Source organism: Apaloderma vittatum, unplaced genomic scaffold, assembly GCF_000703405.1.
Source record: "Apaloderma vittatum isolate BGI_N311 unplaced genomic scaffold, ASM70340v1 scaffold11074, whole genome shotgun sequence".
Taxonomy (NCBI): Eukaryota; Metazoa; Chordata; class Aves; order Trogoniformes; family Trogonidae; genus Apaloderma; species Apaloderma vittatum.
Window position 1 is genome coordinate 1 of NW_009714403.1, and position 15,851 is coordinate 15,851.

A 15,851-nucleotide genomic window follows, 5' to 3' on the forward strand; every position below is an offset into this window, starting at 1 on the left:
AGGATCAGCTAAAAAGCTCAGAGAGTTTTTATGAGCAGTAACACCCGGCCCCGAGGGAGGTGTCCGGTCTTGTCTATCTCTGGCCACGGCAATAATTAATTCAGGGACGCTAACAGTATGTGTTGAAAGAGCTTCTTTCCTGAGTTCTTTGGAAATAATTCCTCACCTCCCATTTTCTGGGCTGGAGTTTGCTTCTCGACTAGCTCCACTGTTAATTTACGGTACGATCCTGGCAATGCCAGGAAGCCCCTTAAGCAAACAGAAGGTCACTGCTTTGCATCTCTTTGGGGAGGGACAAAAACCCCCAGAAATCGGAACATAAAATTCTGCCCTCGATCAAGACCTTCCACCGCGTCCCTCCTCTTTCCGCCACCATCTGCTCTGCTCCGACGAGCCTCGGACTCGCCAGGCTCTGGGCACAGCCTACAGTTCAGCGCGGATTTGGGACACCCTGGACAGAGAGGTGGGGTTTTGGGCTACCGATGTCACCTAGCACGTACCTTGTAGAGAGCATCCACACTGAGAGTAAATCCGTCGACTCCGGGCATGCTGCTTACCGAATGAAACTCGGACAGTTCAGAAGCAAAGTGGGCATCGAAAGGCACGTCGTGGAAATACTTGTCCGTTACCTCTGGCTGGTTTCGGTCCTGGAAAGCAGAGAGGAGTTTTGAAGAGGGACGCGAGCTGCTGTGTGTCCAAAGGGAAGCCGTGGCACAAAGTAACACCCACGTCCTGCGGCAGAAACGGAATCCAAACGCCCCATCTCCACACCCAGCTGTGGGCATGGGCGTTTCTTACCGGCAGGAGTTGTAGATGCCCCGTGCTGCTGTTTTTAACACGGACTGTGTCAATGTTAGTTTGGTAGAGAGGAAGATCAAGACAGTTTAACCAGGCTGCTTAAACACACAGGCCAAACGAATGCCGATAACGTCACCCTCGTCCCACGAGTGGTTAACGGGGCTGCCAAGTGAGGTAATTACAGAGCATGTAAGAAGAGCTGAACGCATATTTGGAGCTAATAGTAGTTTTTTACCACAAGGATTTCTGTGTAAAACGTAAATAAAACTCCTTTATATGATGCCAGTCTTGTCAATTCCAACCATAGTAAAAGTAGAGGTCAAGGGAGATTTTATGAGTTTGGTGCAGGGCTAATTTATCTTCCTATTTTGTGTTTTGTTGTTTGTTTGGGTTTTTTTAACACTAAGAAGTACTCATGGGTAAAGACTGAGGAAAAACCGATCTTCATGGTTTGCACCTCTCAGGGTTTAGCCCAGGCATCAGGCTTTATTTGGGCTCTGTTTTTCTGTGCCTGCACAAAGGTGCAGGAGGTTGGAAGGGCGGCAGCGTCTGCCCGGACTCTCCGCAGGATGTTGAGGCGTTTGGGGGTCCCTGGGGAAGTCAAACAGAAAAAACAGTGGTGCTGCGCCATCTGGGACAGCCAGGCTAGTGAGAATAGGCAGACTGAAATAGCTCATACGAGCTAAATATCAATATTTGTAACCCCTCATTCAGTTCCCAGCTCTGGGAAGTCAGCAAGAGTCTCGGAGACTAGACTCCTCCGGATGTGATCACACATGATGCTGAATGTTGTGGTTTTGTCCATGAAAGAAAACTTACCAGGAGGAGAAATCGGTGTTTGAGGTGCTTGTTGGGTTGAATACAGCCATACTGGGGCCCCTCGTTATAGACAGTGCCCGTCGGGTCAAAGAAAGGCACGTAGCCGTCCTTCCCCGTACACAGGTAGACTTTTTCCAGCTGCAGTTTGTAAGCGGCGTTGAGGTTTTGTTCGGGGTGCCAGAGCACACGGCCGTACAGGATCTGCCCTGAGGTCGGGAGAAAAAAACGGTTAGGTTGAACTCTCCACCGTGGGAGCCGAATGCACCAAACTACACAGGGCTCTGCGTTTTGATTTGTGCGTGCACATGACAAAATTGTCGGAGCATGAATGTGCCAGAGCACGTTCCTGTCTTCTCATGCTGTTACGGGGCTGCAACGTGCTCAAAATGCCATTTGTTGTCTCCTTTTGGAGGACTAGAAGTCGTGAATACAAAAACATTAGGTACCAGCAGAACGGGAAGGAAAAAGAAAATAAATCCTACCCTTTGAAAAAGCCCCTTTGTAATCCATTTCTGCCAGAGACATTTCAGATTTCGTGGGGTCCATCAGAAACACCTTCTCATTGTTACAGAGCTGAAACTCCGTGTTTAGGGAGTAGACGACCGGAACCGGGCGATTTGTCTGCTGGAAGGCGATCGGGATCAGAAATCTGAAATTGGGACAGGAAAAGAAATAGGAGAGGTTTAATCTGGACGCACCTGAAGTTACACGCTGGTGACCTACGCTGCCTGCTTGCCCTTTCTTTTCTTTGTCCCTCACCCTGCCACGGTTCTCCAGTAGCAGTGCAAGGTTTTTCATGACCAGCCGAAGCCTCCTCCCAACCGGTTTCATTTTCTTTCTTTCTGCCTGGGAACACCCAAAGACTCCGCAGGCTTTGGAAAACGCTGGCTGAGACATACGACAACCCAGGACAGCCCCTGGCCTGGGAGTCCACTGACTCGCTAAGGTGTGACAGAGGAAAAGCAGGCACACAGATGAAGGCAGCTTCTTTTAAAGGAAATTGTATTTTTAAAGAAAGCAAGCGCTCAGGCGTAACGCATCCTGCTGTGCTGGGCCTGGAGCACCCCAACATACTCGCCCGGAGCACCCAGCAATCTTTCACCATCCTGAGCAGGGATGGTTTTTCTTGCAGGGGGACCTGAACCAAAGAGGAGGTTCCTCCCCTTTTCTCTTCCACACGCCCACTGGGATCGCACAAACAACCCAAACGGGCTGAAAACCTCCTGCCTCCGTAACGATAGGGACACTTTACCGCTCGGGAGCGTGAGCTGTGCAGGGCAGGGGCTTGTCTCCAGGCTCTATCCAAGGCTGGGTGGGCTGCACGGTACAGGGGATTAAGAAGATCGTGTATTCTCCAGAGTAGTCCTTCCTGGAAAGAGATAAGGAAACACTGCGGTCACCAAATGAGACTCCAGTTCGCCTGGCCCAAACGCCACTGTTTTCTAAGTAGCCTAAGCAGGCCAGACAAAGTTCATAGCAGCACCTCTCCCTTGCCCCAGAAATGCCCATGTACTCTAACACTGGCAGGAGGGACTAAGTTGCCTCGTGGTCAGATTGTAAGAATAATAAATCAGACAGCCCTGACAGCGGCTCCGTGCCTGCTGTAGCTCTGAGCCCTTGAAAACCATCGCTGCGGCTGCTGGAAGGGCACGAGGGATTGCTCTCTCAAGTCTGGATTTGAAACTGCTCTGTTCATTTTTTAAGAAGAACATGGTGCTGCGGGAAGCTGCTGAAGGTGGCTGAATACGCGCTCCTCACCTGTTATAGGAGCTGGTTGCTCTCCAGAGCTGGTAGGGAGAGTCGAAAGTCTGAGCGCTCCACAGCAGCTGCAGGTCAAATTCGATCCCTCCCAGGTGGTCTGGGGTCATCAGAAAAGACTTGACATCTGGCAGACTGTGATGCTCCATTACAAAAAGCCCTGGGGTGAGGACAAGGAGGTGACAGATAAGGCAGAGGGAACGGAGAGACCCCACAGTACGCCCCTCAGCAGAGTTGACTCCTAGTGGGAAGAGGGACTTGTTCCACTATCCGTGTTCTCAGAGCAGATCTGCATTTGCACGTTGATTTTTTCCTCTATCAGGACTCACGCTCTCACCTCTGAACTTGGCCTGTGTCTTGAACTCGATAACCAGCCGGCCATCCTCACGGATGTAGATCCTGATGATCTGCAGCCGGGCTGAAAGGACGCTGTCCGTCTGAATCCCTGCAGCGAGAACAAAGTCACCAGGGAGGCCACACAGCTGGTCCTCAGGTGGGCTCTGTCAGCACAATGTAGCTTCAGGAGCACTTCAGAGAGCTCCAAAAAGACACGATTTAATTGGGATCACCCTCCAGTGAGTCAGCTATGCTCTTCCTCCATTATCCACATGTGCTGCCTAAGTCTCACTCAAGCATAAAGGAAATTAATGTACTGAGTTCCCGCTATGATGAGCCTTATTTTGCATCATAAGTTGTAGATAATTGTTTCTGGCTACTCTTGGCCTTCGTTCCATGAGCAAAGTTCTGCGAGTCCCTCCTCTACCATACTTAGGTGTCACCTCCAGCAGAATAAAATCCTTGCAGCCCTTGGAGCAGCAACACTGCTCAAGGTTGCGTGCACGGGCTCACAGCACACACCGGCTCTGAATATCGTGGGAAAGTGAAATTAAGGAGCTGGAAAGAGAAAACTTGCACGAACAGGATAAACCACACGTAGACACACAGATGTTAGACCCTGGATGTAACCACCAGCAGAGGACAGGGTTTATGGTTTAGGGCTTGCTGCTGGGGGTACAGCTGCGTTAACAAACAAGGGGAAACCACAGGAAAAAGTCCATCTGTGAGAACCAGGAGGCTGAGGAACGTGACTGCAGCTCCCACTGAGAAATCATTGAAAAGTGTTGGAGAAATCACTCCAAATATCACAGAAGTAACCTCTGCCAGGCTGTGGAGACTCTGGGGAAGAGAGTGCTCTTCTCCTGCAGCACCATCAAGGGCTGAGTGACAACTGTTCCCATTAACAGTGAGAAACTAATAAAAAGGGCAAAAATCTCAAAAAAAAAAAAGACAAACCAATTCTCCCGCGCCTCTTCAAACGCCTTGGACCTACCTGTCCTCCAGAGAACGGTGTCGTAGAAAAAGGAGAACTCCATCTCCGTGTGATGCTCAAGAGAAGCCCAACCTCTCGGCGCTGTCACGTAGATATAGGACACATAAAGTGGGACGTGGACTGTTAAGAAGGACTGAGCAGAGTCTCGTACCTGCCAGTAAAACCCCCCAAAAGGTGGTTATGCATCTTGAAAAAGGGAGACACCGGCCCAGACTCCCAGCACCCACGGCATTCACATTCCACTCTGCAGATGGGGAGCCAGAGCTCCTTCTTTTTAGAGCTGGACCAAGGATGTCCTAAAAGCAGGGAGAATATTGTGGGGATGAAGCATTTCTAAAGCAATGTAATATCGTTGCTCTATAAAGACTGAGCATTACCGGCAAACAATTGGATGATCTGCAGAAAGTTACTGCTGGACAGCTATTAATGAACTGCTGGGCAGAAGCACGTGAGCCCAGAGTGCTCCTCACATACTACAAAACTCCTACAATTAAGTCAGAGACCACTGTCTCAAACCTTCTTTACTTTTGCATGTAAGTACTTTGGCCAAACCTGCATTTTAAATAAGGGTGAGTGTTAAGGCACGCTGGTGTTGCAATACAAAAGCAACTGTGGGCACAACTTGACCTCAAACCCTCCATATTTTTAATCCTGTGAAGTAAAAATAAGCAATTCTGCTTGCTCAGGGCTGGCCCTGAGAGCATCCAAAAAACCCACAGGCTCTCCAGTTGTGCCATTTATTGCCTGCAGAGTGCAGCTGCACTCCGCAAGCCCCTGAGAGAGCTCCCAGAGACGTTCCAGACTGGTTGGTGCCAGCCTCCACATGCTAAATTATGCAGTTATTCAGTTTAAATAGTTCCTCAGGATTTGGGCTGATCATTGGAGCTATAAAAGGAAAGTTAACAAAGTATTCCAGACCGGCAGGAATTAAAAGAGACGATTTTGACCGTAACATCCTGAGTGGGAATTAAAAAACCAAACTAACAAAGATGAGCTAGTCACTTGAGTGGAATGTGCATGTAGAACCCATCTATGAGAGGCCAGTGAGACACATTTAGTAGTGAAAATCACTATTTTATAGAAGAACATTTCTGCCTTTTGATCTGCCAGTCAATTAATTAGGAAATTCCTTAAAATTTCCCATGATGTTTCTCCTCTATGGCGTACAAACTAACTTGCTTCTGCTCCATTCTTTGCTCATTTCTATTGGCTACAAATGCAGTCAAAATTATAAAAAACCAGAACACACCTGAGAACGCTTTTTGATCACTAGTATATCCTCATAGTTTAAAAAGTACTTAGTGGCTGTCATAGTTTGAAAGCACCAGGGTACAAGTTACCCCAGAGTTCTTGGACCATGTAGCAATCACAGTGGGGCAGGGGGGCAGCTGTGCCTGTGGGGAGGAGACCACGGGCCAGGTGACCCAAATGGATCAATCACAGCATTCCTTCCTGTGGTGCTCAGTATAAAAGGGTCCCTAAAAAACCCCCTCAGGTTTCCCAAGCTGGGTAGGTTGGAAAGATCACTGTTGATTGCACCGATCACCCCGCACTGCCGGTGTTCCTGCCTCTTGGTTTTGCACGATTCAAGGAGCGCCATTCATCAGGACAGGTAGGGCTCCCCTCCTTCTCTGGGGTGGGAGCAGCACAGCTCTTTTTTGGGTGTGGTTTGGGGTGGTTTTTTTGATGTTTGGGAGTTTTTTGTATGGTTTTGGGTTTTTTTGTTTGTCGTTGGGGCTCCCAGCTGCTGCTGAGTCCACTCTGGGCCTTTTCTACTCAGGACCTGGCTGTCATCTGGAGAGTGCAGGTTCCATCCTAACTTTTTGTCTGGTATCTCTGGACAGATTTTTACTGTTGTGTAATACCTGTAGACAGTTCAACGTTGTTGTTGTTGTTAGTGTTGTTGGGGTTTGCCTTTTCTCCATAGGTTGGTTCAAGTATTTTTTTGAATTTCCAAGTCTCTCTCCATGGTTCCCCTATTATCCTCCCCTGAGAGCATGGTGGTGGGATCACAGCGAGTGTCTGTCAAAGTTTAGTGGCTGGGCCAGTCTTACATTTGGATAGATTTATTGGTGCCCAAAGTGGGGCAAGAATGGATTTTGTGTTTCCTCATTTCATAAACTCTAGTTTAATATTTCCTTTTTGTTTTTTGAAAGGTTGGAGAAAACCTCAGGAGTTGTTAATGTGGTTGAAAGTGAAACAATATGCTGTATCTTTAGGGACTTTGGGTTGTGGTCAATAGTTGTGTTGCTCCCTAATCTGTCACTATGTTGTATTTTCTAGTGTTTTTAGTGTGCATTTGCATTTTTTTGGTCGAGGCATTGGGCAAAGAGCGTTGGTTTTCTGTTGCATCTAATACCACTCACTATTCTAGAGTAAGCGAGATGGTGCCTTTTCCTGGCCACTTCAGCCCCTATTTGCCAAGTCTTATTGCTACCTAAATTTATTAATACATTTATATTATGCTTCATAATGTGTCATATATGTTATCACTTTTTCTAGCGTTGTTAGTGTGTGGTCTTGTGTTTTTGGTTGGGGGCGGTGGGTGATGCATCAGTTTTCTGCCATGTCTAACATCACACACCTATTCGGGAGTAAGCTGGGTGATAACTCTTCCTGACAACTTTAGGCACTACTTGCTAAGTCGTATTGCTTATTTTATTTTGATTTTTTTGCGTTGGAAATTATAGGTTTTTTTACCAAATGAACTCCAGCAGAGTTTGAGAGTTCTAGAAACTATTGTTCCCGTTTCAATATGACTTTGTTATTGATTATCACTAACATGCTGCAGGGATGGTTTATGATTAGTAAGCATGGAGTTAGGTGTAGCACAACAAGCAACGCCGTGGCTCCAAATCCTACAACAAACAGTAGTGATGTCCCTCCACCCACAGTGGCACAGGTCACGACTATAAACCCTGCAACAGGCACTGCAGAGACCTTCCACACAGGCCAGCGTGGCTTGTCACTGTCGTCAAAAGAAATCAAACTCTGCCTCCTCATACCAAAGTTATAGGAAGAAACAAATCACCCAGGAGAGAGCTCTAATGAAGACGAAAGACCAAGTCTTTATACTTCCACTAAAACTCAAGCAGAGAGTCCTTCTGAGGTGAACCTTCCTTCACTTGAAAGAGGAATAGGAACAAGAGGTAACCACTAAATCCTTTTCTCTGAAAGACTTCAAGAATACAAGGAAGGCCTTTGGTTGGCACCCAAGTGAAACACTTATCACCCCGTTGCTTCATTGGTGGGATAGTTGGAGCTGACACAATTTTTTTTAAGCAACAGAGAAGCAAGACAGCTGGGAAGTCTGGCCAGAGATGGAGGAATTAACAAAGCTATTGGGAGGAAATTAAATACTTCGTCTGCAGAAGTGGCTCCTGGCAGCTACAAAGGGCAGATATCCCTTAGAAGAGGACATCAAATGTTGCCTGAGCAAGCACACCACCGTGTAAGAAGGTATCAAATATCTAAGACAGCTAGCTGTGTGTGAAGAGGTTTATAGAAGCAGCAGTGGGAAATTTATACTTAAAAAATAAAAAAAAAAGGCTGGGCTGGCTGCTGACGTTTGATAGATGCTCTCTGTGATGCCCACAGCACCCTCCCAGGGGAGGATAACAGGGCAACCTGGGAGAGAGGTTGAAAAATACCAATAACTTCAACTAGTTTAATAGAAAAATAATACTACTAATAAAAATGAAGATGTTGAATTAGATAGAGCTATTGCACAAGAATAAAAATACTTTCAAAGATACAAGTGAATAGTTAAGAAGGAACCCATGGCCCCCAGATAAAAACTATGTCCTGAGCAGATAAGTCCCAAACTGGACTGGACTCAGCAGCTGATGCAAGCAGCTGAGCCCAGAGTTCCCATGACAGTCCAGAAAAACAGAGAAAGAGCTGTGCTGCTCCCACCCAAAAGAGGGAGGGGAGCCCTACCTGTCCTGACGAATGGAGCTCCTTGAATGGTGGAAAAAGAGGATGCAGGAACACCAGCAGGGCAGGGAGAGGTGATCAACAGTCAATGGTGATCCTTCCAACCTAGCAGGTACTGAAGACCCCTGGACTTTTTAGGGACCCTTTTATACTGAGCACCATGGGAAGGAATGCTCTGATTGATCCATTTGGGTCACCTGACCCATGGTCTCCTCCCCACAGGCACAGCTGCCCCACCTACCCCGCTGGGATTGCCACCAGTGCCGGGAGCCCCAGAGAACTTTTATCCTGGTGGTCTCAAACCAGAACACTTAAGAGAGTAAAACCTACGGTACCGCAATGAAAATAAACTAAGGGCATTGCATGAAGTACCCTTCTTGTCTAGGCAAAACGGGGCCAGGTCATGCTCTGCTTGTACGGAGCAGCAAATATACTCAACCATGAAGAAGTGAGAAAATTTTAGGTTATGTACAAGAGTTTTGGATATGGCATCTCACCTGGAAGTCAGCGGTGACAGAGCCGCCGCAAACATCAATTAACTCAGTCATGTCGTAATAGGCATCAAAAGTCCAAATGCAGCTCTTGAGGTTGAGGTGCTTATAGAGCTGGATCGTCTTCGGCTCTCTCACTGTGGGGTCAAACTGGAAAGGGCGGTCGTAGCCGGGACCGAGAACGATGCTGTCGTAGGTGACTTCATCCAGAAACCCTGTGTCTGGGATGAAGAGACGTCAGGACTCTGATCACTCTGATCTTAGAACAGCTCGAGGCCAATTACTGAGGCCCTATTTTCACTCTGACGTCGTGTCAGTAGCTTGTGTTACAGTAGAGACTTGATGGACTTGATTATCCTAGAGGCCAAGATGAATATACACCCATGTGCACAGGGGAAAATGTTATGGCAATGGGATAAGAATCCTAAATCGCCAACTTATGAACCTATTCATGAAAGGCTGAGGTTAAACCTTAAGAAAAGCAGAACAGCTTGAGTATGAAATGAGAATGAAGTACAACAACCCCCTGCCCACCATGGAACAAGCATGGACCTCATTACCCTGTCACAGACACCAACTGCTTTTTTCCTTGGACTCTGGCACTGACTTTGGCAGTGACTTTGCTTTCGCTTCTTCTTTTTGCTGTGTGGGAGATCTCGGTGACACAGACACAATGATCCGCTTCCTGGGGATCCTTCTCTGACCACATGGATATCACAAGATGGGTTTGAAAAGCAGAATATCACTGGCATAGTGTGAACCTACAACCTCCTCAGAGCGATGCTCTTTTACCCTTTTGTCTTTTAAATGTTTCCAGGCATTGCATCTTCAACAGGGCAACTCTGTTCACTGCTCTTAGTACAGTAAGATTCATTAAGATTTACCTAGTGTCAAGAGAGCCCAGAGGAAGACAGAGCTGCCTCCTCTGCATTTCTTTATGGGTTTCTCCCTACTTTAGAAAAAGCAAATCTGGCTTTTCAAAAGCTTACCTGAGATGCCTCTGAGGTCTCTGACAGTGACCAGGTTTGAGCAGACATGCTGGTGCCTGTAGATAGACTCGGAGAGAAGGAAATGCAGGTTGTGCAGCGGCAGGGTGGAGATGAGGGGCAGCATACCATCCTGATGGGGGATCTGCACCGAGATGTGGATTCTGGAACAAACAGTGCGATGAGATGGTACGAAAAAAACCAGCCCTGGCAGGTGTGCGTGGGAGTCTTGGGCCTTACCCTAGAGCAACACAGCCTGATATTTAGCTTCAGCTACATTTTTCTGACTGTTTGTGTGCAGCTTAATCTGTCCCACCAATTCCAATTTCCTGAGGGGAAGGGGCACCCCCTCAGCACAGTAGCTGGGAGGAAGCGAGTAGGAGCACCACCCCGAGCCCCCTACGCTGTTCAAGAGGACAGGGTGCGTGGAAGGAGGTGGTTTGAGACCCGCGTTCTCCTCTGTAAGCCCTGAGAGCCTGAGGGATTGCACTTTGCCCTTCTCTAGGCTCCGACCTGTTGGGATGCTCCTTGTGCTTGACATCCAAATACTTCAGAGTGGCAATGAATGACTGCGCCTGGAAACCTCGGGCTGTCCCTGCGACCACGGGAGTGTGACAAATGGCACTGTCCGTGCCGATGGTAACCACGTTACTTCGCAGGGGGGTCCCCACGTGGCCAGCCTTGTCCACAGCCTTGGCCACGCAGCGCACGTGGAACCGCCGGCTGAAGTAAATGCTGTCCAGCACCTGCAGGGAAACGAGGAAAGAGACAAGTCTGTGGGTCATAGATGCCAGTGTCGCAACATCTGACCGTGTGGCAAAATCACTTTGTTCTGGTGTTTTGCTGCAGCAGAGAAGTGAGGGGCAGGCAAATGCAAACATGTGCGAGTACCAATGTCTGCTTGGGCACGTGGGTGTGATTGGCTTTTTGTTACCTACGCTGCAGTAGACGTTTGAATATTTTGGTTATTTTTACACCTTCCAAACCATGCTCACATCCTGTAGGGAGAGGAGGAGGGGCCCTGGGCCCTTATGATCTGCCAGGCTCGATCTGTTTCCTGCCACCAGGGATTTACTGAAGTGTCTAGAGTGTTCACGGCTACTTTGCTCATCAACACAAATAGTGCTTTTGGCAGGCTCAGTGAAGCCAAAAGTAGAAAAAAAACAATTCCAAAGCAGCACTCGTGTATCTGACATCAATTCCAAAATCTGACAAGAAGTTGGTTTCAATTGCCGTGTAACTGAAGTGTGCACCATTCACTAAAAATGCCCCAGGACCATGCACAAGTAGGCATGGGGTAGAAACACAGCTGGATGCCTGAGAAGAGCTGAGACATCCCAGTTTGGAGAGTCTGAGGAAAAGCCTCCAGAGGAAAAGTAATTCTGTTTGCAGGGCAGGATGTGAACAGCCCAGGGTGACACATGGAGCAACGCAGCAAAACGAGTGTCTGAAGGAAGCGCAGTTTGTAACCATATTTACATGACACGCTCCTGGCAGCTTCGCCGTGTCAGTACCCAGCTACAAACCTTATGGTTGACGCTAGTGAAGGGGGTTTTGTCGGTGATGGTTTCAAAAGGTGACCTGGCTCCGTTCCCATCGGTGGGGGTTGCTACTTCCCAGCTGAACCGTATGGAAGACTGGTTGATTCCAGCCTCGCTGCAGCGTTCCTTCGTGATCGCGTACTTGGGGAAGTGAGGGTCGCAAGGAGTGACGCAGATGAGCGGGTAGCCCGGGGAAGGGGATTTCTTAGCACCATCCTTAGTCACTTCTTCCACGCGGTCGTAATCAGCCAGGGTGACAACCTGCACGGATGCAAGACGGCAGAACTCACGTGGGGCTCAGGGGAGGAGCAGAAAATAGAATTCTTCCCACATGCACTCTAAGCTTGCCACAGCATTGCAGCTCTTAATTTTATTTCTGAAACCCCACTGGGGTTTTGGGTCTATACTTGGTGGGTCCTGAATCAAATCCATTGCAATGGGCAACTTACCACAGGAGGTGCTGGTAGAATGAGGCTCCCTGCTGCCTCCTGATCCAAAATAGTCACTGTTGTAGTGCTGGTATCTCCAAGAACAGCTTCCACGGGATCATCTGGACCCAGCACCAGAGAAAAGGACTCATGCCACTCCCGGTCTTCATTGGACATGATCTCCACCTTAAACATGATGTGGTTCACACCTGTGAGAGGAAAAACAAAATAAACAGAGAGAACTCGATTCATCGTCAGATACTGCTCTGAAGTTCTCATAAAGACACCGCACAGCTGGTCTAGGCTATGACCACTGAAACATTATGATAGAATATGCACTATAAAATTTTATTTGTGCTCATTGCTACTAATAATTCACTCCTGTCTACATAGGAGTCTATATGTTAAACTCCAGCTATGACATGTGATCTAACTGATCAGGTGAGATGCCATCTGAGGATTAATAATGCCTGTCTTGAATTAGCTGTCTGTACTCAAGATCTATGTTCCAAAGCACGTTCCCACTCCCACCGCAAGCGTCTCTGCTCCCTCTCACACCAGTACGCAGAATACAATGGTGAGGGTGTCTTTGTCCAGCAACATGGTCTGAGCTCTTGCACTGGATCCTAAAGTAACTCTGCTGAGGCTTATGTCCACCGAAGACAATTTTACTCTTGCCTGCCAGATGCTAGTTCTTCCTCCTCCGTTCCAATCACTGTTCACTTAACAGTTCAGCCTTTTTGCATAACAAAATTACAGCCACAGGAGAGTGCAAGGCTGCAGCCCAGAGGAGCCAAGCTATAAAAAAGACCATACCATAAGTGGTCTATGTACTGTATTTGACATATGTTGCAAAAAAACCACAACAAAAAAAAAAAAAGCCAGAAAAAAGAAACCTAAACGAACCAAACGCCAGACCCTTCTCATCTGGTGGGGCATTGTGAAGGGATGAAATGTTGTACACAAGATAAAACATGGGAAAGACAGACCTGGGATTCCCAGTTTTTCAAGTGGCATTAATTCCAATGAGCAGAAGTCTCAACCATCCTTCTGTCTCCTTAGACATTTACAGTCTATGCATTCAAGACATCACCACCTCTGCTCTTTCATTTCCTCTTCTTTATCATTGCCCCTTGGGCAGCAGCTTGGCACTTTCCTTATTGAGTGGAGAGGGGCCAGTGGTCTGAACACCAGTGGGTTTGAATTGAGAATGATTAGGCAACCAGAAGGGAGAAGGGAAAGCACATTCCTAGTGCAAGGAAAGGGGAGAAGTCTTGCACTCCACCTGTAACACGCCGGTGAGGTGTTTCTTCCCACCAGGATTGTGATGAGCCCAAGACCAAAGCCCAAATCAAATTTAAACTCCCCCATCTATGGGTATTCTGAGCTTTCTTAAAGCTAATGCAGCGCTTCAGCGGGAGCAGTTAGACCTGTGCTGTGTTGTAAAACTCATGTGAACAGTTATTTCTTCCAAATCTCCTGAACATTTCCTTTCAATGCTCCTTTCTGATATGGTCACACCACCCCCCCTGACCTTCCCTCCAAGGACCCCTTTACCTGGACTGAATTTGAGCATTCGACTCTTGGGATAGTAATCCACTCCAGCCTGAGCTGAGCCATCGCGGGTGCTACAGCGGACTTTGGAGGTCCTGTTCTGATCCCCTCTCCGAACCACCTTGATGTTTACAACAGCAACACCCTCCGGGCCTGGTGGCTCCCGTACTTGGTATGCGGCTTCTTCAAACTCGATGGTGGGTGCTAAAAGAAAGAAGAAAAAAAAAGAAAAAGGCCCAGGTTTGCACACGAGCTGACTGTTTCCAGACACTGGGGACAGAAGGCAACATCTCCCACGGGAAGGACAGCACCTCCCTGTGTGACTGCAGGGGGGTAGGAAATGGGACAAACCGTGAGTTCAAGCTCTTGTTGTTCTATCCCTCCCTGGCGACCAGTCTGGAGCACAAAGCCATCACGTCAGAGCTGTGACCACCCAACTGAAGGCTTTCACAGGTACTAAATTAAACCCCACACTGTTGAAGAGATGGTGCCGGTTCCCTTGGATATGCAACCTACACTACAACCACATCCTTTTGGAGCGTCCTCACTTACCGTCTTCGTCGTTGGTGACAGTTACAGTTGCCACGTCCATCTTGCCAATCCGAGCTCCGCTCCAGTGGTTTCCGAGCGGGCTGCCAAGGTAGACGTGGAACTGTTCTTCTGGTTCGAAGGCAGAGTCATCGCTGATATGAACACTGCAGTTCTTCACCTACAGCCAAGTAAGCAGGAGAAGACAGCAAAGACTCATAAATCTGATGAAGCCACTTAAAGGCTTCACTATCTAGGATTTCGCGTCTGAGTCCTGTCAATCCTGGAAGAAACACTTGTATTTCTAAAGCTGCTAGTTCAGTGTGGACAAACCACATGGTTACATGACGAGACACAGCAGCAAAGACATTTACTTCCACAAACCAACATTTCTCTCCTTCAGCAATCCAGAGTCCTACTGACACAGATTTCACATTTCAACCAGTTTTAACATGAAACAAACAACCCCTCCAGAGTCAGCTCAAATTTTCAGGACCAGAACAATTTGTGTCTTTAAGCATCTCTGAAACTGGTTGGGATAGCCTCTTGCAGCTCCCTCTGACAACGCAGAGCCGAGCAGATCTTAACCTCTCTGGTCAGTCATTCTTCGTTCCCCTTACAAGCTAAGTTCAGCTCACCTTCTCCCCTTTCAAGAAAGTGATGCGAGACTCCTCTGCATTTCTCCTCTCCGTGAAGTCCTCCATGACCTCTGCTGTCTGGCTCTGGGTGTAGCACCTGACAGAGGACTCATAGCTCAGGTCCCCAGTGCGGAAGATGGGGATGTGCAGAGCACCCTCCTTCTCCTTCACCGTGTACGTATCCTTGGTGAACTGCATGCTTGGTACTGCAGGAGGTAATAAGAGTCAAGCTGTGTAGAGTCTCCACAGAGAGTTAATGAAGGCACATCCCTGCTGCGTGGATCTAACAGCAGCTTCACTGTGCCTTAATACAGGAATTGATCTCAAAGAAGTGACCATTACTGTCACAGACCCTTGATCCAGAGCACAGGATCAGCAGATCCCGCAGAGCTTCAGAGAGAAGGCATCTCTCCTCGTCACCTCTCAGTCACCTAACTTCAACAGCTGATGGAACTTGTTCCTTCCCTATCATTTTCGAGCTGTTGCATTGCGCTGGAGAACAAGACAGGGTTGGTGGTGCAGGGATGGGGTGTTTGCGAGGCGCATCAGGAAGGGATTATATTGGAACTCAGCGCTGAAATGGATGTCATGTCTCAAAGCATTATCCTACTGTCTGTGCACAAGGGCTCACAGCGAAGAGGGGAGAGCCCCAGCAAAAGATACCAAGGCAGAAAGTATTAGACTAAGGGCTCACAGCAAAGAGGGGAGAGCCCAACAAAAGATACCAAGGCAGAAAGTATTAGACTACTGCAACGTTAGATTATATAGTGTGTGCTCTCCTTAGGCAAGGAAACATGATGTTAAACACCGAGAGTGAGGAAACAGGCAGTGAAACTCTCTCATAGAGTAAGGGGGACTTTAGTTCACAGAAAGCACAAAACAAGCTCTGAGCAGAGGAGGCACAGAAAGTGAGGGAACACCACAGGGAAATTCCTTCTGTACTTCCCAGGACTCCAAGCTCTTGTGGACAGTGAAGCACGGAAAGAAACGAGGCAACCAAATGGAATGGGAAGATCATTGGAAAATAGGCTAAATCCAGCCTAA

The 15,851-nt window shown here is 47.9% G+C and overlaps 1 protein-coding gene across 1 annotated transcript in view; it reads right to left on the reverse strand.

Moving 5' to 3' along the window:
- Positions 1–500: 500 nt before the first annotated feature.
- FRAS1 (Fraser extracellular matrix complex subunit 1) overlaps positions 501–15,851 on the reverse strand; it is a gene marked incomplete at both ends in the record, with an annotated part of 94,577 nt that continues 79,226 nt past the window's right edge. The window contains 15 exons of the mRNA XM_009868767.1: positions 501–647; positions 1,618–1,823; positions 2,100–2,266; positions 2,870–2,986; positions 3,376–3,535; positions 3,713–3,820; positions 4,706–4,856; positions 9,139–9,353; positions 10,122–10,282; positions 10,632–10,864; positions 11,645–11,920; positions 12,109–12,296; positions 13,645–13,845; positions 14,194–14,350; positions 14,808–15,013. Of these exons, the coding sequence (XP_009867069.1) occupies positions 501–647; positions 1,618–1,823; positions 2,100–2,266; positions 2,870–2,986; positions 3,376–3,535; positions 3,713–3,820; positions 4,706–4,856; positions 9,139–9,353; positions 10,122–10,282; positions 10,632–10,864; positions 11,645–11,920; positions 12,109–12,296; positions 13,645–13,845; positions 14,194–14,350; positions 14,808–15,013 (2,693 nt within the window). The remainder of the gene's footprint in view (positions 648–1,617; positions 1,824–2,099; positions 2,267–2,869; positions 2,987–3,375; positions 3,536–3,712; positions 3,821–4,705; positions 4,857–9,138; positions 9,354–10,121; positions 10,283–10,631; positions 10,865–11,644; positions 11,921–12,108; positions 12,297–13,644; positions 13,846–14,193; positions 14,351–14,807; positions 15,014–15,851) is intronic.